Genomic DNA, 20,789 nt, shown 5'->3' on the forward strand with positions numbered 1-20,789 from the left:
CCCTGCAGGCCACCCGTCCCCAGAATTGAGGGTTACCGCGGATTCGGAATTCTATACAGGCAGCGCTGTAGACAACTAAAGTGACGCAATCCTGCGTCAGGAGGGGCGGGGCTCCGCGAGGACCTTATTTGCAAGGGAGCCCTGAAGAGCGGAAGCCGTCAGTAAAGAAGCGGCGGTCTTTAGCTCCTGGGCTTCCGGTGAGTGTCTTCCTTCTATTCTCCGGTGCTGTACCGTGGCAACGGCCGGGGCCTGGACTAGTGGTCTGCATTGCCGGGGAGGGCGATCTGAGCGGCCGAAGTCCCTGAGAGGAGTTGGCGCCTTTTTCGTTATGCCGAGGGTATGGTAGATGTGGGGTGTTTTGGGTTGTTTCTTGGCTTCTTTTCACGCCGTTTTCTCTGCCAAGACAGTTTTCTATGTAAAAACACTGCTTGTTTTTCTAAGCCCAGTTTAGGTGCTGTCTTCATGAGCCTTCCCTGCCAACCTGGTTGTGGCTCTTCCTTACCTCGCCCTCGCCTCTTTCCCCCAGCGCCCCTAACTCAGTCTGCCGCCCCGCTTTCCTCGGTTTACCTCCTACTTTTGCAAACTTCCCCGAGAGCATCCCAGAATAGGCCAGGGCCGTCGGATCTCCCTGGGTCGGAGGAAAGTAGTTGTCTTGTCCTAGGTTCCATCCTTCTCTAACCAATTTGGGATAAAAGAAGTCCCTAACCAGACTCCCAGTTCCCCTGTGCGACTCTGACCTTACCCCTTGGAGTCTGAGTCCTCCTCTGTAAAGAGTCTTGGGGGGTGGGCAGTATTGGAAAGTGTCAGGCGGGGCTGTGGAATGGCTCGTGGTAGAGCATCTGCCTAACAGATGTGAAGCCCTGAGTTCAAACCCCAGTGCCACCAAAGTAAATAAGTAACATGGAAAGTATCAGGCATCTTACCATGAAACTACATGGATTTGGGAGACATGAGTCTGTTGAGCTTAAAAGAAAAGAGATCATCTGAGTTCTCTTTGTCGATAGGAAATGGTGTATGATTTGAAAAGTGCTTTGCCATTTAGATTTGGACTGGCTGACTGTTTGGGCTTTGCCTGACCATATGAAACACGTTGGTGGCTCACGTCTGTAACCCTAGCTACTCAAGAGGCAGAGATGGGAGGATCACGGTTCGAGGCCAGCCCAGGCAAATAGTTCTAGAGACTATCTTGAAAAAACCCAGCACAAAATAGGGCTGGTGGAATGGCTCAAGTGGTAGAGCACCAGTCTAGCAAGTATGAGGCCCTGAGTTCAAACCCCAGTATCAACAAAACAACCCAAAAGGGACTTTGGCAATTCAGTAATCTATTGCCCTCATTTTACAGATGAGACAGAGGACCAAAGAGGGGAAGTGATCTGTCCAGAGTCGCAGAATAATTGGTATAGCTGGACAAAAATTCACCCCTGTAGCTGCGGACAGCACAGAAGTCTATCATACTCTTAGGAAAGAGAGGGAGTCTAAGGTACTGTGACTCTTTCCTCGTCTCTTTCAATTGCAGTCTTCCTCACACAGTATTGTAAGTGTTTCCACTTGGCTGCCTCCTTACAAAATGTTACCTCCTTAAGAAGCTGTGTCCTGATTCCTTGTGTTCTCAATATCACAATATTGTGTTCTCAATATCAATATCATCCTGGCAGGGCCAGGATGGACTTGCTGTTACTTAGTAACAGCATAAATATCTATTAAGCTTGTGTAATACACCAAGCCTAATACATTATGACATTAATTGTAATTAATTCTCCACAACAACCCCACAAGGTAGATTCTATTATCCTTCTTTTATAGATGAGAAAACTGATTTAGGGAAGTTTAGGTAGTTTCTTATGGGTAAGTAGCAGAACCAGGATTTGAACCCATGCAGTCTGGATGCTGAGCCCCTTCCTATTGCTACTGCCCAGTGCTGTTCAAGTAAGTGAACATGTACCAAAGCAGTCTGCACAAGTCACTTGTCTTTGGTAAACTGAGACTCAAAAACCACTTCAATATTTTTCCTCCAGATCTTTGCAGATTATCTTGTCGGATAAAAATGCCTAAAGTAAAAAGAAGCCGGAAAGCACCCCCAGATGGCTGGGAGTTGATCGAGCCAACACTGGATGAGTTGGACCAAAAGATGAGAGAAGGTGAATGGGGACACTCCTGTCAGGGTGGCTGGGCAAAGGTTCCATGGAGCAAGCTTTTTTTCACTCCATGAACCTAACTGGGACTAACTGGGGGCGACTGGAGATTCAGAAAAGACAGGATAGACAGACAGACAGAAAATGGGATCAGGTGTGTTGGGCACTCAGGTGGAGATGCACAACCCTCACTGCTTCTTTTCTCTATTATTCTGTAAGGCCTTACTCCTTTGCAGTTCTTTAAAACTTTGCTTCTAAAGTGGCAGTGCTGAGCCTGTATCCTACATGGTAGATTGGGCTCTAGGATCCACCTTCTGCTCCTCCCCATCTACTGTATCCCCAGAGCTTCCTACTGTTCCCAGCACTAAAGTCAGGTATCTGCCATCATCCACCATCTATTTGGGCTCCTGGTTACAGGAGTCAGAACAATGGGAAGTAGGTGTGCAACCTGTGTGCATCCACGGAAGAGCAGAGAGATCCTCAGAGTCTTCTCAGATTCCATCTGATCCTGTGTGCATTGAAGGAGGGTGTCTTCCACCTCCTGCTGTGCTGTCACACTGGCCATTTGGTTCTCTCCTTCCTCAGCTCAAAGGGATTTGGGCTGGGAAATGAAGTTAGAGATGGTTAGAATGCACCTCTCTGCAGCCATATTTATCTTTCTTGGTTCTGGTTTTTGAGACTGGGTCTCACTATGCAGCCCAGGCTAGCCTGGAACTAGCTGTGTGTAGCCCTGGCTGGCCTCAAACTTGGGATTTTCCTGCTTAGCCTCGAGTGCTGGGATTACAGGGGTGCAGCACCCACTGTGTCTGGCTGCCCAAGATTATCTTGAGAAATTAGCATCCTGTAGAAATAGAGGCCAGAGTGTTAATCCTCCTTATTGTTGAAGGATTTAAAAAAAAAATGTTTCTCTAATTCACCTAATTAAAGAGGCATCTAAAACAGCTACGTTCAAGTCATTTAATTTTTTTAAAATGGTGGTGCCAGTAGCTCACGCCTATAATTCTAGCTACTAAGGAGGCAGAAATCAGGAGGATCGAGGTTGGAAGTAAATAGTTTGAGAGACCCTATCTTGAAAAAACTCTTAACAGAAAAGAGCTGGCGGAATGGCTCAAGGTGTAGACCCTGAGTTCAAACCCAGTACCACAAAAAATAACTAGGTAAAATAAAAAATAAATATCTAAATCACAATGCCAGATTTTCCCTTTGGAAGCAGCCCGTTGAGGGATGCTTAGTGTATTCAGAGCTGCACAGCCATCAGCACAGTGGGCTAAGGTCTTCATGCCTTATGGCTGAATGATACGCTGTCCCGCGGGCAGACCAGTCTTCATCTGTTACCTGCTGGTGGACATTTGGGTTGTTTCACTTGCTTCTATGAACATACAAGTCTGTGTGTACGTATTTTCAATGCTCTTTGATATATGCCTAGGATAGAACTGCTGGATCATGCTGTGGCTGCACTTTTATTTACCCTCCTGTTTGCTGCACCAGTGTGTACATTCCCACCAGCAGTGTGCAAGGATTCCAGTTTCGCCACATGCCCACCAACTCTGGTTACTTGTTCATCACTTTGTTTATAGCCATCCTAGTGGGTATAAAGTGGTATTCGTTATCTGTGAATGCCTGTAATCCCAGAATTTGGGAGGCTGAAACAGGAGGTTCATCTATGGCCATACCACCCTGAACACGCCTGATCTCCTGAAACAGGAGGTTCTAGAGTTCAAGGCGAGTCTGTGTTACATAGCAAGATGCTGTCTCTGGCTTTTTATTTTTCTTTTTTAATTCCCTGCCCCAATGCTGAGGATTAAACTCAAGGCCTCAACCACTGACCTATATCCCCAACCCGACTGTGTCTCAGAAAGAAAAACAAAGACCAACTTGATCTCGTGCAGGAAGACTCTTCTCCCTAACAAATTCATATTTTTTCCTGCCCAGCCGAAACAGAGCCCCATGAAGGAAAGAGGAAGGTGGAGTCTCTGTGGCCCATCTTCAGGATCCACCACCAGAAAACCCGCTACATCTTCGATCTCTTTTACAAGCGCAAAGCCATAAGCAGAGGTAACTGACAGCTGCCGGGCTATTCAAGTCATGACTCTTACTCTTGCAGCTCCAACAAGCCTCAGGGATCTTGCAGTAACACAGGGAGTGAGCTTTTCAGTTGGGGATGGGGATGGATTTATATGCTCAGTCTGATGCCGTCCTCTTGCTGACAGAACTCTACGAGTACTGCATTAAAGAAGGCTATGCAGACAAGAACCTGATCGCAAAGTGGAAGAAGCAGGGCTATGAGAACCTGTGCTGCCTGCGCTGTATTCAGACCCGGGACACCAACTTTGGGACCAACTGCATTTGCCGGGTTCCCAAAAGCAAGCTGGAAGTGGTAATGGTGTTACCTTCTGCTCACACCCTGCCCTAGTGCACTCCAGCAGTATCTGGGATATAGTCTGTCACCGGAAGCCTGCCAGCTGTCCCTCCTTCATCCCACAGGGCCCTTTATACCACAGAGAGAGTTCGCTCATAGCCTGGCTCGCTGCGCAGGACTGTCCATTGTGCAGGCAGCCCGTGTGTCCAAGCCACGCAGTGTACTGGACAGTGGCGGGCAAGCAGGGCTGCCTCCCGAGAGGGCTGTGGGTGTCAGCGTTCTGATAAGGCAGGCAGGGAGTGGCAGAGCAGCAAGACCCCCCTCCTGGGAGCCTTAGAACTATACAGGGGTCAGGGTGAGGGGCAGTGCTGCTGCAGGGTTAGCCGGGTCTCACCCCAGGGCTTATCTGCTTTCACTAAGGTCCTGCTCCTCCAAGAACACTTAGAAAAAGTAAACCCAAACTGCAGCTAGGGCCTCCCCAGCCAGACTCTGGGCCTGCGGACAGGACTGCCATAGGCCATAGGGACCCAAGTGCACCCCCTTCTGTCCAGTGTCCCCACTAGCAAGTGGCCCTGAGGCTCCTGGCACTGACCCAAGTAGTAGTGTGCCCACCTCAGCTCTGGTAGAGAGGAAGTTATTCACGCAGATTTCTTTCTTTTTTTGGCAAGTATATATGTTGGGGTTTGCATAAATTAAACGCACACACACACGCAACTTCAAAGGGAACTGAAATTCCCTTGGAACTGTCAAATAAGGGCTTCTGAGCAGTGTCTTACAGGGGCTGTCCCTCTCACTGTTCCCACAGGAGGTCCCATGGGGGCACAGGGGTGCAGTGGCGGGCACAGCATCTCGGTGTTGTTGATTGCAGGGTCGTATCATTGAGTGCACACACTGTGGCTGCCGGGGCTGCTCTGGCTGAGGCAAGGCCTGGATGTTCTGTGCCCTGGACTCTGGACCTGCAGGTTCCTGCCGACCATGCCCCTTCCTGGGAGCAGCTCTCGTCAGAGGAGTGCTCAGGCCCAAGTTGGAGCATGGCCTCTACAGGTGAAGGCTTTGTGTTCACCAGCTGTGATCTGTAACAATAAAACCCTTAGGCCTCCTGCCCTGCTCAGCTCTTCCTGAGTAGCAGGGCCCAGAAAGCACACACAGGTGTGGTGTGACCGTGAGCAAGTGTACTGTCCTTGTCAGCGATGGGGTGACAGCCTCTCAAGTGAGGGTGACCCGAGATGCCCACGACCTATTCTTCACTGGCTATAGATGCAGACACACTGGGCCTAGCGGTTGTCACATGCCAGTGACAGCACTGCAAAATACTGTTGCTCTTCTGGGACGGTGACACCAGCACACTCACTCATCTTCAATATGATAGGAACTCCTGGGGCTCCTGCCAGGCCCTGTGAGGGCTGCATACTTGTTCAGCTGTGTCCCCCATCACCTGCTCCCATGGCCTCCGTTGACACCAGCATCCCCGATGGTGTCTCGGTTCCCCTTGGGCTTAGTCCGGAACTCCTGCCAGGGGTGGGGGGTTTCCTCTGCGGGCATCACTTTCAACCACTGCTTATAATAAGCTCGGAAGCCATCGATCTTCTCCAAGTAGGTGTTCTTCCCTTTGTACTGTAACAGGAAAAGCATATGGGTCAGGAAAAACTGACACTCAGGGTCAATGCATGTTACCTACAGCCAATTCCACACCCCAGCAGCTGGCTCAGGCCTTGGGACGCTGGTCCCTGTCCTCCCAGGAGGCTATAGGGGACAGGGCAGAAAACCTGTTAACAGTCAGTGTGAGAGGCTCTGCTGTTCACAACCAGGTTCCAGGCAAAGTGGCCATACCATGGGATAGGCCACACCCTATCTGCTTGTGCACTTAGTGCTCCTTGCCCCACAGAAGTAGCCCCAGAACTACAATTAACCAAGTACTGAATCCTCAGCACCTCCCTCAGCACAACCGCCGCCTCCTGGCCCGCTGCAGCTGTCTCCGTGGTGGGGGTGGGAGGTGTGCGTAAAAGGAGAAACAAGATACAGAGTAGGATCAGAGATAAAGTCTGTAGGATAAAAAGTTTGATTCAGAAGAGTTAGCAATTCCAAACCTCAGCAGACCTAACAGAGCTTGGAATTACACACAAAGCAAAGTTCGACAGAATCACAGGGATGGGGTGTGGTGTGCGGTGCTGGGAATGGGGCCAGGGCTTCAGTCAGCGCTAGGCAAGTGCTCTACCGCCCCCAGCCCCGAGCATATGATCTGAACGTGAGCTTTAGGTCTGGGGTCTTGTGGCTGTTGTGTTCACCCTCAGAGGCCCCCTAGCAGTGGGCCCTCCACCCCAGAGTGAAGAGGAAGTCCACTAACCAGAAGACCCTTGCAGCTGAGTCAGTGAGAAGCGTCCACAGAGCCCCCATGACCCTGCCCGGCATACCTGCCCCGTGGTCCCACTCATTTCTAGTCACCCTCCAAAAGGGCACTCAAGTGTCACACCTGCAACCCATCCCTGAGCCCTACCCCTGGGCTGTGTGCCCTTGCCCACTCACTGTCCTTCCTGGCCAAAGTGGCCCTGGATGCTCTGGAGACTCAGCACTGGATTTGACTCAACAGACCCTAAGAGCAAGTGCTGCAGCCTCACCTCAGAGCAGCTGCGTGACAGGTGCCATTGCCCTGCTGTCCTGCAGCCCATACACCTGAGATAGCAGTCTAGGCATCAGGGACCCGGGCGAGCTAGGCAGTCTCCACCTCCCAAAGCCTGTGGTTCAGTGGAGATGACAGCACGCGTGCAATCGCAATCTCAGGTTAAGCCATAAGGAAGGAATGGGCTCCAGATCATGGGGGAGGAGGTAGCGGGGAACCTCTGAGAAAGGACTATGGAGGCAGAGGAGGAGCCCAGGAGAATAAAAATGCCAAAGGGTTGTCAGTCACCCAAGGGAAGATGGGCCCGGGACGGGGAATGTGCCATGCAGACTAGGGCGTGGTGGCTAGCACCTCAGGGCTGTGGTCTGAGGACTCTGCACTTTCTCTGAGGGAAGCAGGTGGGCAGCTGTCAGCCAGGGAAAGAGTGCCATCCCTAGAGGCCAGAGCCAGGGTGGCCGCAGCCAAGGAGGTGCCGAGCGCTGCAGAGCCTTGTGACGTACACGGTCAAAGGTGGGAGGGTACTCAGCAGCAAACTCCAGCTGGCGGATGACCACCTCGTTCACAGGGACTCTGCTCTGCAGCATGTCTTTCAAGATGTCGATGAGGTAGGCGTAGTCCAGCTTCTTGATGGCCGCGTTGATGAGCGTACTGTAGATGTGGGTGTTGGGGTTCAGCTGAGACTTCTGGAAAGTCAGGACATCACAGTCAGCGATATGATGGCAGGGGTTGGGACAAGGCGGCCTGCTATAGCATGTACAGCTTGGGGAGCTGCCCTATCAGACAGGTCTACTCTAGAAACCAGCCAGCAGGGACAAGGGGCAGAACCTATGGCAACACACGGTTGTCCTCCCCCCTCCACAAGGACAGCAGGCATGCACTGTCCCCACAGCCCTGAAGACGTGGGAAAGAGGCCTCTACTGCTGAGACCAACACAAGGCTCTACCCCTCCCACTGGGCTACTGACTGCTGACCAGGTCATCACCAGTACGTGGTAGTCAGCCCAGAGCAGCCGGCATTGGTTGGTGACACAACGTGGGGTACACAAACAACCTGGTTCTCAGAAAGCACCCTTGCTGGGGTCGGGGCATATCAGAACAGGTCAGGGCTGAGCCCAGGGCTTCTAACCCATGGCTGCTCTGGACACACCTCCCACACTCGGATGTTGGGGCCCAGGCCCTGTACCTTCATGTCCGCCAGCAGCTGCAGTCCATCCCTAGGGCTGCGGCACCCAATGGCCAGGTTGCAGAATGTCTGCAGGTTGGGAACAATCCCCCTTTTTGCCAGGACTGGCAACAGCGCCTGTTAGGGCAGATATGTCACTATAACCTGTGACCCACCACCCTGGGTGAAGCCTTCTGGTGCAGCGCTCGGCTGGATGCGGGGGACCCCAGGGTCACAGGTCTGGCTCCCTTGTTAACTCAGTACTCAAGGTCCAAGTCCTGTCCAGCTTTCCTGGGGACCCGTCTCCCAGCACATCGCCTCTCCAGGAATGCTCTCATTCTTCACCCAGGTGCCCTAGGTCTAGAGTGGGAGGCAATGTGGACCCAGAGTGGGAAGTGCTCACCAAGGGAGACTGGAGTCAGAAGGAAAGGAGCCGCCTCCTTGGGCTGGCTGTGTCAGGGAGGCCCCTGGGGAAAGCTGTCAGGTTTAGCCTGTGCTCTGCACTGCGGACCTGAAGGCATGTGCCATGTCTCTGTCACTTTGATCCTCCAGGTGCCCACGGCAGTGCCATCAAAGCAAGCACTATATAAAAACTGGCCATATAGGCGAGCAAAGCCCTATCAAGAACCCAGAACCCGGTGGTCACGCCTGCAACCCTAGCTACTCGGGAGGCAGCAATCAGGAGGATCGCAGTTCAAAGCCAGCCTTCGCAAATGGTTCAGGAGATGCTATCTTGAAAACACTTAACACAAAAAGAGCTGGTGGACTGGCTCAAAGTGTAGGCCCTGATTTCAAGCCCCAGACTGCAAAAAGAAACCAAAAAACCCAGCATCACCACCTGTGAGATGGGAATGCCCTTGCTGGCAGTGCCTCCCCGCAATCAGGAAGGGAACAAAAGGACAGGAGAAGAGTGACAGCACAGAAGCACAGTGTCAGAGCAGGCCACGAGGGTGAGGACGCTCAGGTGTCGCTGGAGCTGTCAGAGGCTGCCTCACAGGTGTGTCTCAAGCCTGGCCGAGTGGCCCCATGGCTCTGATCTCACAGTTCTGCCAGTCTTGTATCCCCACGGCCATCAGGGAAATGACACACTTGGCGTCTCCCTTCCCACAGCCCATGAGCTCCAGGAGGGCAGGGGTGCGTCTGGCTTGTCTGTGGCTCAACTTCCAGATTCACCGGGGCCGGGCCTAGCACAGCTCCAGAGCCAGGTTCCAGCCTGAGGTCCAGAGAGGGAAAGGAGGAGGGATCTTGTGGAGAGCCCAGGGCCTGCGCTGCCCCAAGCTCCTTACCTTCGCCCCCTCCAGGTCTCCCAGCTTGCTCTTCTTCCTCATCAGTGTGTTGAAGAAGGTCACATCAGCCTCCACCTGGTACCTGTCCAGGGCGGCCAGCAGTGAGGTTTCCGCAGGGCTCCCGGGCTCCACAACCTCGGCCAGCAGGGTGAGGGTTTTGATGTCTGGGTGGAGACCATGCTCCACCATCTTGCCCAGGAAGCCTTCTAGGCCTCCCATCAAGGCCAGCCTGTCAGCTGGGGTGGCCACTGTCCCAAAGGAGACCACAGTAGGGGAGACAGTCCCAAGGGCCAGGAGGTTGACGTCCAGCTCCAAGGGAGGTGGCTTCATGGCCAGTGGGGTGAGGGCTGCCGTGTGGCCAGGCTTTGGCTCAGTTCCCACATTAATGTGGGCCTTGGTAGGTAATCTGGCCTCAGGAGGCTCCTCAAGTTCCTGAGAGGGTTCCAGAAACAGCTGCCTTTCCAGGACCTCCACATGCAGTGTGGCTGACACACCATCACCTGATCTGGGCTGGCCCCTGCTCCCTGCCCTCCACCTGCTTGCTGGTGACTGGAGCAGGAGCATCTCTTCCTGGGGCCTCAGGAGCAACCTGGAGGCCACCTCTGGGTCCCCAAGGCCACAGTCACGGGCTGCCCCCAACAGCAGGTTGTAACCATGCCGACTTGGCTTGAGCCCCAGACTCAGCATCTGCCTCCACACCTGTGGGTTAGAGACAAACATGAGCTCAGTGCTTCACCTCAGGGCCTTTAGCAGAGGCAGGGCTGGGCCTGGAGCCAGTACTCAGACTAGCACTCAACAAGCTCCAGAGGGCTGGAGCTATAGTGCAGTGGAAAGGTGTTTGCCAAGCGTGTGCAAGGCCCTCCATCTCAGGTACAAACAAAATTAAAAAGAGCGGAGGGCATGGTAGTGCAGGCTTATAGCACCGGCACTCAGAGAGTGGAGTAGGAAGAGTATTTGAGACTAAGAGGTCAAGATTAGCCTGGGCACACAGTGAGACACCATCTCCAAAAAAAAAAAGAAAGGTGTGGGGGGGTGGGTATTTGAAGAATCTGCAAAGTGTCTAACCTAAGACCTAAGACCAGGCTCCGACACTAAGTGTATGCCCGACAGGGTCCAGCGACTCTTTCCTCTCCTTCGAGCTCACCCCAAAACTGTTGTCACAGTCTCAGCCCTCTGTCCTCTTCCCATGGCCCCTCTATCTGAGGTCTCTGCTGACCTTCTCCTTCTGTTTCTTGGGAAGGCCAGAAAAGGTAGGTTCTAGAAGGGTCTAGGCTGACACCTCGCCTCATCAGATGAGTGTGCAGAGAGAGTGGCAGGACAGGCCCCAGCCGGGTGGACTTTGCAAAGGGGTCACTGCCTGCTGGCTCAGGGTCTGGAGGTGGGCAATGGTCTTAGTACCCATCAAGCAAGGAATACAGGACACGCAATGCAAGCCAGGTGGTAGAGCGCTTGCCTAGCAAGTGTGACACTCTTGAGTTCAAACCTCAGGACTCACAAAAAATAACCTAAAAAGCTAAAGGGGCTGGAGTGAAAGTCAAGTGGTAGCACCCACCTAGTAAGCACAGAGCCCCAGCACTGCCCTCCTTCCCCAAAAAAGGGACACAAATGCTGTCCTGTGGCAGGGCAGCAGAGTGTTGTAGTGAGGACTCAGGCACTAGTGTCAGATAAACTTAAGTCTCAGTCCCAGCTTTTGGTGGCTATGGGACCTCTGGCAAGTTACCGACCTCTGTGACCTAGGCTCAGCAACCTTTGTTTGCAAAATGGGAAAAATATGGGGCAAATGGTGCACAGCAGGGGCAGGTCAGCAAGTGTGTGACAATGACAGGCTGTTAGGACAACAGGCCACTTCTAACTAGAAGAGACCTAGGCCAAGGAGGGGGAAAGAGCTGTATCTTGGTGCTGTTTGCTCTAAGGACACTTGTGTGGGCCAGAGGCTGGCCACCCAGCCACTGCTTTTGGGAACTGTGCAGAGAGGGCATGTGCTCCTCGGCTGTCACTCTGCAAAGTGGCCGGGGAACTTGCCGAAAGGCAGATCTGGCCACAGGAGGCCCAGATGGGGCTGTTGGTGCCGTGGACTGCACTTTGAGATGCAGGGGCCCCTCTGACAAGATGCAGAAGTAGCCATGGTGTCCACATTGATACCCACCCTGTGAGATGAGGGGTAATACGCCTGGGGGTACGTCCAACTTTTTTTTTTTTTTCTTTTGCAGTGCTGGGGTTTGAACTCAGGGCCTACCTTGAGCCACTCTTCCAGCCCTTTTTTGGTTTCTTCCAGATAGGGTCTCATGAACTATTTGCCTGGGCTGGCTTTGAACCATGATCCTCCTGATCTCTGCCTCCTGAGTAGCTGGGATTACAGGCGTGAGCCACCGTGCCCAGCTCACGTCCAGCCTTTGAGGTTAAGTTCATTTCGCTGGGTTGCACTTACAGATGCTGAATGAGACGGCTGAACACACACCCTACTGACCATACGTGGGTGGTGCAGCACACTGGGTTTAGAGGGTGTGGCCTGGCCACTCAGCAGAGCAGGGGAGGGGCGACCTCAGCACCTCCACAAGCCTCCTCTACCTGTGGTCTGTGGAACAGAGGAGCAGGGTGCCCTGCAACAGCCACTGGGAAGGCAAAGGATGACAAATACAAAACCGCCTGGCTCCAGGCAGCAGAAGACACTCAGGAAACGTACACAAGGACCACTGTTTTTTTCTTTTCTTTTTCTTTTTTTTTTTAGTTTTGGTGGTATTGAGGTTTGAACTCACGGTTTCACACTTGTTAGGCAGTTACTCTTACCACTTGAGCTACTCCTCCAGTCCAGGACCACTGGTTTGCACCCAAGTGCAGGCATACAGAGGAGGCTGGGGGGGACACAATGACACACATGACACTGACACCAACCTGCAGGGCGTGCCGGAAGCCTGTCTTCTTGTCCTGGATACAACCCATAAGCAGGAAATTGAAGGTCTCCTCAGTGACCGCGTGACCCTTGTGGACGATTTCCTGAGGAGAGAACAAGGCAGTCCTGCTGTTGCATCTGTGCCAGGGCCCAGGACACATGGTACGGGACTCACCGGGACAGGTGTCTAAGTCTGGAGGAGCTGGGCACCTGAACACGGTGCTTGGCTGGCTCTGAGCGAGCTCTTCCGTGAAGCAGGGCCTGCTGCCTCCAGGCCACTCTGCCCAGTCCCACGCCCTGCTGGTCTGGACAGCACCGCTGCAAAGACCATCCCAATGGCCACGCTGGCCCCCTGGACTTGAGGCTCTGCAATCACAGAGTGTCTTCAAGTCACAGCCCCACCCTGGCCAGCAGTGGGTGGGAACAAGGGCAGCCTCAGTTCCCTCATGTGTACTTCCCAGGGTATCTGGACAAAACCCCATGACCACATGGTGCTGTGCACAGTGAGTCTCATTCCCACTGGTCCCCTGTTCACAGCTTCCTTGAGACCCTCCTTCTGCCTCTCAGCCCCTCCAGTCAGCACAGGGTCCTTTGCCCCACAGCCTACTGTCTGTCAGACCGAGGCCTCTGACGGCAGGGCCTTGTTAGATTCACATGTGAACCCAGCACCCAGCATGGGCTGCTTCATTTCTCCTGAACCTTCCATGTGAAGAGCCAGGCAGCCTCACTTCCCACCTGCCATGGGCGCAAGGGAGGAGCAAGAGGGAGGGCATCCCCACCTTGAACACATCCAGGCACATCCTGAGGTCTGCACACCTGGCAGCCACCTTCAGTAGGGCATGGTATGTTTTCAGGTTGAGCTGGAAGTTTCTGGCACTGAGCTGCTGTCGGAGCTTCAGGGCGCTCTGAAGAGCAGAGTCCTTCCAGGGGGATTCGGCACAGACATTGAACAGGGCTGTGTATGTGGCATCTGAGGGCTCCAGGTCCCTCTTCTTCATCTGCTCACATGGGAGAGACACAGGGCTGCCTCCGCAGTTGGGCATACGGATGAGCAGTTCCCCCCGCCCACCAGAGGGCCCTAGAGAGGTCTGTTACCACATGCAACCAGCCCGAAGGCCAAGGCCAAGGCCAAGCCAAGGAGCACCTCAGAGCCTGGTGTCCAAAGTGGACTCCACTGCAGGCATACTGACAATTGAGCCCACATCCCAGAAGTGCCAAACCTTTCTTGCACTGAGTGTGATGGTGCACACCTGTAAACCTAGCTACTCAAGGTACAGGTAGGAGAACTGGGGCCTAAGGATGGCCTGGGCAAAAAGTGTGAGACCCTATCTACAAAATAACTAAAGCAAAAAGGTCGGAGGCATGGCTCAAAAGGTAAGAGTGCCTGCCTAGCAAGTGTGAGGACCCAAGGTCAAAACCCAGTACCACAAACAAATTCTCCCTGGGCACTCTCCAGCCTTTTCTGAGCCAGGGGTAGGTGTAGCAGTGGCTTCCCAATTTCTCCACCTTCAGGCTCAAGCAGGTCATTCCAACTGTCCAAGGCCACAAACTAGATCTGCTCTGGGAGGGGAGAGTGGGGCTCACTGACTGAGGGGCCGTGGACAGGCGGGTTCTCCTTGACAACTGGGACTTGAGACCAACATCCTGAAAGGATGCTGCTGGGGGTTGGTAGGAGAGGGTAGGCTGGTGCTCTTTTGGCCCCTGACCCATGCAGCAGCCAGCAGCAATTTGAGTTCTCAGGGCCACGTGCCCTGAGTCACGCACTGAGCCTCCAGGTGGTTGGGCAGCTTGAGTCCAAGAACCTCCTAGTAAAGCAAAGTAATCCTTTTTACCCAGAATGCTGTTCTGCTGGCTCATTGGTTGGGCAGCTCCTGCCCTTCCAGGCTATGACCGTTTACTAGTTCTTTTAAAGGTTATGATGTCACCTTATCACTTCTAAGTGTTGTTTCCCCCTCTTCCAAATGACAGGAGGACTGGGGTGCATGGGAGCCCCTGATGGAGTAGAGGACCCACTGGCTTCTGGCTGCAGAAGTCAGCTCTCTCCTGCTGGAGTCCCCAGTCCTCCTCGGCAAGGTTCTTTCCTGACTCATGAATGAAAGAGCTTCCTGGCTCTGATAGTGACGATGACCACACAACCAAGAGGTGAATGAACAGAAAGCAAGTGGTCTTCCAGGAAGACTAAGAGCTCTTTTCCAAAAAACCAGCTTTGGAAACAGGGTGCAGGTCTGTGTGTGGGGGCAGGGGTGAAAAGAAACAAAACAGGCTGGGCTTGGCAGCAGAAAAGGGGACCAGGGAAGTGCTGACGGTCGCTCCTCATCACCTCATTTAATCCCCAAGATCACAGCCACTTTGGAGACGGTGAGTCTGACACCAGAGAGGGTGGACCACCGGCCCAGAGTGAAAGCTCTAGGAAGCGCAGGCTCACACAGGGCGTGTACACGTCAGAGCCCTGGCGCCCCGCCCACACTCACGTCGCTGTAGAGCCTGAAGGCCTTCTTGAGGTAGCCCACGCGCCCGCAGCCGCCGATCAGCACGGTGTAGTTGCACTCAAGCGGCTGAAGTTGCTCCTCTTTCAGCATCTGCCTCTCAAACAGGTCCAGGGCCTCGGCCAGCTACAGGGAACAAGAATAGAACAGGGGCCTGAGGAGGGCCTCAGCAGAGATGGAACAGCCAGTGCAAAAGTCCTGAGGCAGGAGTGCGGGGGCTTGAATGAGCTGCTGGGTACTGAGGTGGCTGCAGGGATGGGGAGAGCAGGAGATGAGGATGGCGAGGTCAGGGATGGGTGGAAGCTGTGTGAGAGGGGCAGAACTTGTAGGCTTCATAAGCCGTTGTGAGGACTGCGGCTTCTTTTTGTTTAGGTCTAAAATTTTCTTCATTATGGAAAATCCCAACTGTGCACAAAAGCAGAGAGAACAGTGTGAACACGATGGCTGTCCAATGTTTGGCTGGTCCTCTTTTACCTGGAACCTGTACGCCCCTTCCAGCACGTTTTTTTTGTGGTGCTGGGGCTTGAACTCAGGGTCTAAACCTTGAACCACTCCACCAGCCCTTTTACGTGTTGGGTTTTTTCAAGATAGAGTCTCACGAACTACTTGCCCCAGGCTGGCTTCAAACTGCGATCCTCCTGATCTCTGCCTCCTGAGTAGCTGGGATTGTAAGCGTGAGCCACTGGTCCATGGCACCAACCAGCATTTTTAAGGAAAATCCCAGGCACCCAATAACCTCATCCATAGGTCTCTGGCACCCACCTCCAAGAGATGTTCATACGTGAACACAACGCATTGTTAATTCCTAGAAAAATGAGCCAGTGCCTCGGCGAGCTGAGCACGCGACACCAGCCACCCCCCAACAGGAAAATGAACACCAGTGTCACTGAACACAGAGGAAGCAGGGCACAGAATGAACACTCTGGACTCTGTTTACCAGAATGCCTCTGTGCCATGAGCAGATGGCAAGGCAGGAGAGAACAAGAGTAGTAAGCCCAGTGACAAGTGTCCTTGGCAGCTGAGGAGGGCAAGGAGGACCTATCCTGGGGCACTCAAGCGCGGTGACAAAAGTAGTTAGGGCTGACAATGGTCTGGAGATACAGTTGGCAAGAGAAAGAGAAGAACAACATGTGACCTGAGGAAAGGGACCTGGGTAAATGGCATGATGGCACAGCCACTTGGTGAGATAAGGAAAACAAGGTTGGCTGGGTGCTTGACATCTCAGCTACTCAGGAGGCAGAGATCAGGAGCATCCAGGTTCGAAGCCAGCCCCAGCAAATAATTCACACGACCCCAACTCAAAAAAAAAAAAAAAAAAATCACAAAAAAGCGGTGGAGGAGGGGCTCAAGTGTAAAGCACCTACCTAGCAAGTGTAAGGCCCTGAGTTCAAACCCCAGTACCGCCAAAAAAAAAAAAAAAAACCAAGGCTGGATCTGGACAGTGCCCAAGTGGATAAGCATAGGGAGATGGTGAGGAGGAGCTGGAAACACAAGATACACAGCTGGGGATGTGAACATGAAAACTGGGGGATGCTTGAAGCCATGAGGCTGGGGGATAACCAGGGGGGTGTGAAGATAGGGAAGAGGGCTGGGCATGGTGCACAATGGAATCCTTGATACTCAGCAGGGAAGATCAGGAGGATCACCATTCCAGGCCAGCCTGGGCAAAAAGTTCACAAGACCCCATCTCAACTAATAAGCCAGCATGGTTGCACACGTCTGTCGTTCCAGCTATGTGGGAGGCTATAAGCTAGAGAAGCTGATCCAGGCAAGAAACACAAGACCCTATCTGAAAAATAACTAAAGCAAAAAGGACTGGGGGTTTGGTTCAAGTGGTAGAATGCCTGCCTAGCAAGGCCCTGAGTTCAAACCCGAGTTCCACAAAAAAAAAAAAAAAAGGACAGGGAAAAGACAAACTCTGTGGACCAAGCAGTGAGCACCCCAACATTAGCAACTGGGGCAGGGGGGGTGCCTCGCAAAATACTGACCCACTAGGAAAGCAGAAGGGCTCCACGGGACCTCACCTTTCCCGCCTTGATCAGGCGCTTGCACTGAAAGAAGTACCAGTACGGAGTGTTCCTCCGGCCTTGCCAGGGTCTGGGCTCCAGTTCCCCTTCATCCCCATCCACACTCTGCTGCCAGAGCCGCAGGTTATACAGCTGTGCTGTGGATTTCCGGAACACTCTCCGGGAGGAGTACTTGTCGGAGAGGGTCCCGAAGTGCTCCTCATCCTCGTCCTTCTCAGAGGATGGCAGGCCAGGCTGGCTCAAGTCACAAGGGAGGCTGCTTGTGTTCTTCTGGCTCCTCTGACCCAGAGGCAGCTGAGAGGAAGAGCTGCTGAAGGACAGTGACCCTGGCCGAGCTGGCCACATGGCCCTCAGCCATGCAAGTTCCTGCTCATCTCTTGTCCACCGGGCTCCATGGGGGTCAAGGTATCGGTGGATGGACAGTCCCATGGGGCGAGGGCCAGAGAAGAGCCGAGCAAGTCTCATGAGGTCCATCTCTGGCTTTCCTGCTCCACCAGGGCCTGGAAAACTTCAAGAAAACGAAGTCAAGTCAGGTTCAGTCACAAGAGGCAGATAAAAAGATGGAGGAGTGGTTACAAGGGTGGGCTCGGATTTCAGCTTTAACAAATAGCTGTCTGTGTGTTGCCAGGCATTCCAGCTCTAGCCTCAGTCTCACCTTTAATCTAATACTAAGAGCCAGATGCTGGTGGCTCACACTTGTAATCCCAGCTACTTGGGAGGCTAAGATCAGGAGGATCGAGGCTTGAGGCCAGCCTGGGCAAACACTTCATGAGATCCCATCTCCAAAATAACCAGCACAAAATGGACTGGCGGTGTGGTTCAAGCAGTAGAGTGCTTGCTTTGCAAGTGTGAAACCCTGAGTTCAAACTGCAATCCCACCAAAAGAAAAAAAAAAAGTCTGGTGTGGTGACATACGACTGCAAACCCAGGAGTCTGGAGGTTGAGGCAGGAGGATTGTGATTTGAGGCCAACCTAGGCAAAAAGTTAGCCAGGCTGATGGAGTGACTCAAGCAGTAAGAGCTTAGCAAGTGTGAGGCCCTGAGTTCAAATCCTAGTGCTGCCAAAAATCCCCCAAAACATTAGCCAGGTACCATCTCGATGAAAAAGCTGGGCCTGGTGGCACCACAGTTATGCAGGAAGCTTAAGTAGGAGGACTGTGGACCAGACTGGCTGGAAAGTAACTTTTTAAAAACCTGAGATTAACAACCATGCCATTCACACGGTACTGTGGCAATGTGGAATGAGATGAGACACCGGTACGCTCACAGTGGCAGACGTAAACCGCGGCCATTAGGAAGCTGTGATGTATGACAGCGGGTGCTGAGAACCAGAGCTGAGCATGAGTCTTGGCTAACGCTGGGTGACTGCACCTGTTCCTTGATCCTCCTGCACCCCGAATGCTTCAGCTCAAGGTTGAGGTTGACTGACATGTTTCAAGCTCCATGTGTGGTATTTAAGAGGTACACAAAAGTTATAGTCATTATCACCGATTACTAGGAAAAACTGTGGGACATTCCAGCTTGCTACCTCAAGTATTTTTTTACTTTTCAGCAACAATTGTGACAAAGAGGCAAGAGCTGTGCTGTCCAGACAGCAACCACTGGCCACATGTGGCCTCTGAACACCTGAATCTGGCCAGTCTAAATGGAGATACGATCTGCAGGACCAGATTTCAAGGTCCTTGTACCAAAAAAATGCAAAATACCCATTAGCAATTTTTTCTTTATCTCTTTAGTAGTGGTACTGGGGGTTGAACTCAGGGCCTCACACTTGGTAGTAAGGCGCTGTATCACCTGAGCTGCTCTGCCAGTCCTTTTCTGTATTGGATATTTTCCAGGTAGGGTCTCACAAACTATTTGCCCAGGCTGGCCTTGCACCTCAATCCTCCTGATCTCTGCCTCCTGTGTAGCCAGGATTATAGCGTTGGAAACCTTTTAAAATCCTGAAATATTTCAGGTATGCTAGACTACATGATATATTATTACCAGCACTTTCACAACTTCTATTTCCTTTTTTTTTTTCAGGGGAGAGCTTGAACACAGTCCCCCACTACCACAAATTATGCAGTCGAGTTTCCCACATTTGGGGAAATTGCAGGGGTCAGCACATCCGGAGTGCAATGGATAAGCCTCGCCCTGGGAAAACCACCTTCGTGATCATGGTATCTCCCCTGCCAGGTAAGTATACAACTTCTATTTTCTTTTCTTTTTTTGTGACAGGGTTTCGATATGGAGCCCCCCACCGGCCTCCAACTCACTATGTAGTCTGTGTTGGGTGTCGAGTGTTAGATTACAGGTGTGTGCTACCACGTCGAATTTATAACTTTAAATTTCAAGTAGTACCATTAAGTTAAAAAAGAAGCTAGTGGGGTGACTCAAGTGGTAGAGCACTTGCCTAACAAGCCTGTGGCCCTGACTTCAAGCCCCAGTACTGCCCTCCCCACCTCAAAAAAAAAATCACTGAAAAACAGCTGTAAGCCGGCTGGAGTCACACACCTGCAGTCCCAGCACTGGGAACCTGATGTAGGACAATCTTGAGTGTGAGGTCAGCATGGGCTACATAGCAAGATCCTGTCTTGAACAAACAAAAATTATGTATGTGCTTGCATTATATCTCTCGGGACGGTGTTGAGCTAAAGAGTCCAACCTGCATACTTTCAACACTTTAATAAAAGAAAAATCTGAATGAGAGCTCACAGCATGGAACTATCTTAAGGTCTGGTTATATTAGAAAGTCACCGCTACAAAGATCTCAGAGGTGGTGGGAGATGAATACATTAATGACTGAGGCCAGGAGACGACAAGCATCTGGTAGCATCTGTGCTACTGGTGGACATAAACTTACGTGCTTGTTTTATAGTGGATTAAATGACACGATCCTATCAAAGCAGAAACGAGTGTAAATGACAGCTCCAGGGTCTACCATGTCCTTGCTTCACAAACTGTCTCCAGCTATCATTTACATCTATCCATTTGAAATGACATCGCTTATGCTGCTCTGGGAGGCAGAAAAGGAAATGCTAAGTATAACACTAAGACAAACTTAGTGAATTCACTAAGGTACCCAGGTTTTAAATCCTCAATTAAAGCCGGGCGTGGTAGTGCACACTCCTGTAATCCCAGCACTCGGAAGCATAAGGATCCCGAGTTCGAGGCCAACTTGGGCTACATAGTGCGACCCTGTGTCAATCAATCAGTCGCTCCCCTGAATTAAAGACACGCTGAGGCCGTTCTCCCCCGAAGAACACTGTCATCCTAACAGCTCGCCGGAACCCTCGGGCCACCTTGACCCTCTCTACCACGCCTTCAGAGCCTGGGCTCCTACATCCCACGCCCCACGTTCTGGTCCCGGTTCGGACTCTCGCTGCCCCTCGAACCAGTCTCCGCTGGGACCCGGGCGTCCTGCAAAGATCGATTAGGAACTCACTGCAAATGTCCGGCGCAGTGAATTACGCCGAGTCTCCGCGTTGCCCCTAGCAGAGTCCCCACTGAGTCCCAGGCTGAAACTGAGTCACTTTCCGCGGCGCTCGCCCAAGGCGGGAAACGCGCAGGCGCAGTTCGCATCACGTTTTGGAGTGGGGAAGAGGACAGAGAGGAGGGCTTTGCGCAGACGCAGTCCGTGCCGTGAGGTTCTTCCGCATGCGCAGTCTGCTTCGCTGAGTGGCTTCGCGCAGGTGCAGTCCGCGTCGCGAGCTTTCACACGCGCTGATTACCAGGAAGACTAGGCGCGCGCTTGGCGGTCGGCTAGCGAGACCTGGCGCGGGGGGCAGCTCCGTGCTCGATTGGCCAGGTCTGCAGAGGCAAAAGCTCGGCGCGGGCTCGAGGCGTTCCC

At 52.7% G+C, this 20,789-nt stretch overlaps 2 protein-coding genes and 1 non-coding gene across 7 annotated transcripts; 1 reads left to right on the plus strand and 2 right to left on the minus strand.

Annotated features, from left to right (window-relative positions):
* Positions 1 to 42: 42 nt before the first annotated feature.
* On the plus strand, positions 43 to 5,594 carry Bud31 (BUD31 homolog). Of its 4 annotated transcripts, none has more exons than XM_020161745.2 (6): positions 43 to 197; positions 1,343 to 1,480; positions 2,016 to 2,138; positions 4,065 to 4,187; positions 4,343 to 4,509; positions 5,360 to 5,594. In XM_020161745.2, the coding sequence occupies exons 3-6, from the start codon at positions 2,045 to 2,047 to the stop codon at positions 5,408 to 5,410; spliced, it is 435 nt and encodes a 144-aa protein (XP_020017334.1). In that variant the 5' UTR covers positions 43 to 197; positions 1,343 to 1,480; positions 2,016 to 2,044; the 3' UTR covers positions 5,411 to 5,594. The 4 variants fall into 4 exon arrangements, with proteins under 4 accessions (XP_020017334.1, XP_073931661.1, XP_020017335.1 ...); XM_020161744.2 differs by lacking the exon at positions 43 to 197 and adding an exon at positions 198 to 337; XM_074075560.1 differs by lacking the exon at positions 1,343 to 1,480 and having other exon boundaries at positions 54 to 197.
* Positions 5,595 to 5,648: 54 nt separating this feature from the next.
* Ptcd1 (pentatricopeptide repeat domain 1) lies at positions 5,649 to 20,553 on the minus strand. Of its 2 annotated transcripts, XM_020161727.2 has the most exons (9): positions 20,385 to 20,552; positions 16,956 to 17,466; positions 14,917 to 15,057; positions 13,225 to 13,443; positions 12,448 to 12,549; positions 9,556 to 10,254; positions 8,291 to 8,407; positions 7,609 to 7,791; positions 5,649 to 6,105 (listed from the first exon to the last, which is right to left on the minus strand). In XM_020161727.2, the coding sequence occupies exons 1-9, from the start codon at positions 20,519 to 20,521 to the stop codon at positions 5,923 to 5,925; spliced, it is 2,292 nt and encodes a 763-aa protein (XP_020017316.2). In that variant the 5' UTR covers positions 20,522 to 20,552; the 3' UTR covers positions 5,649 to 5,922. The 2 variants fall into 2 exon arrangements, with proteins under 2 accessions (XP_020017316.2, XP_020017317.2); XM_020161728.2 differs by lacking the exon at positions 13,225 to 13,443 and having other exon boundaries at positions 20,385 to 20,553.
* On the minus strand, positions 18,980 to 19,143 carry LOC141424323 (U1 spliceosomal RNA). Its single transcript, XR_012449273.1, has one exon. It is a non-coding gene; the product is annotated as a U1 spliceosomal RNA (small nuclear RNA).
* Positions 20,554 to 20,789: the final 236 nt, after the last annotated feature.

Source organism: Castor canadensis, chromosome 6 (genome assembly GCF_047511655.1).
Source record: "Castor canadensis chromosome 6, mCasCan1.hap1v2, whole genome shotgun sequence".
NCBI lineage: Eukaryota > Metazoa > Chordata > Mammalia > Rodentia > Castoridae > Castor > Castor canadensis.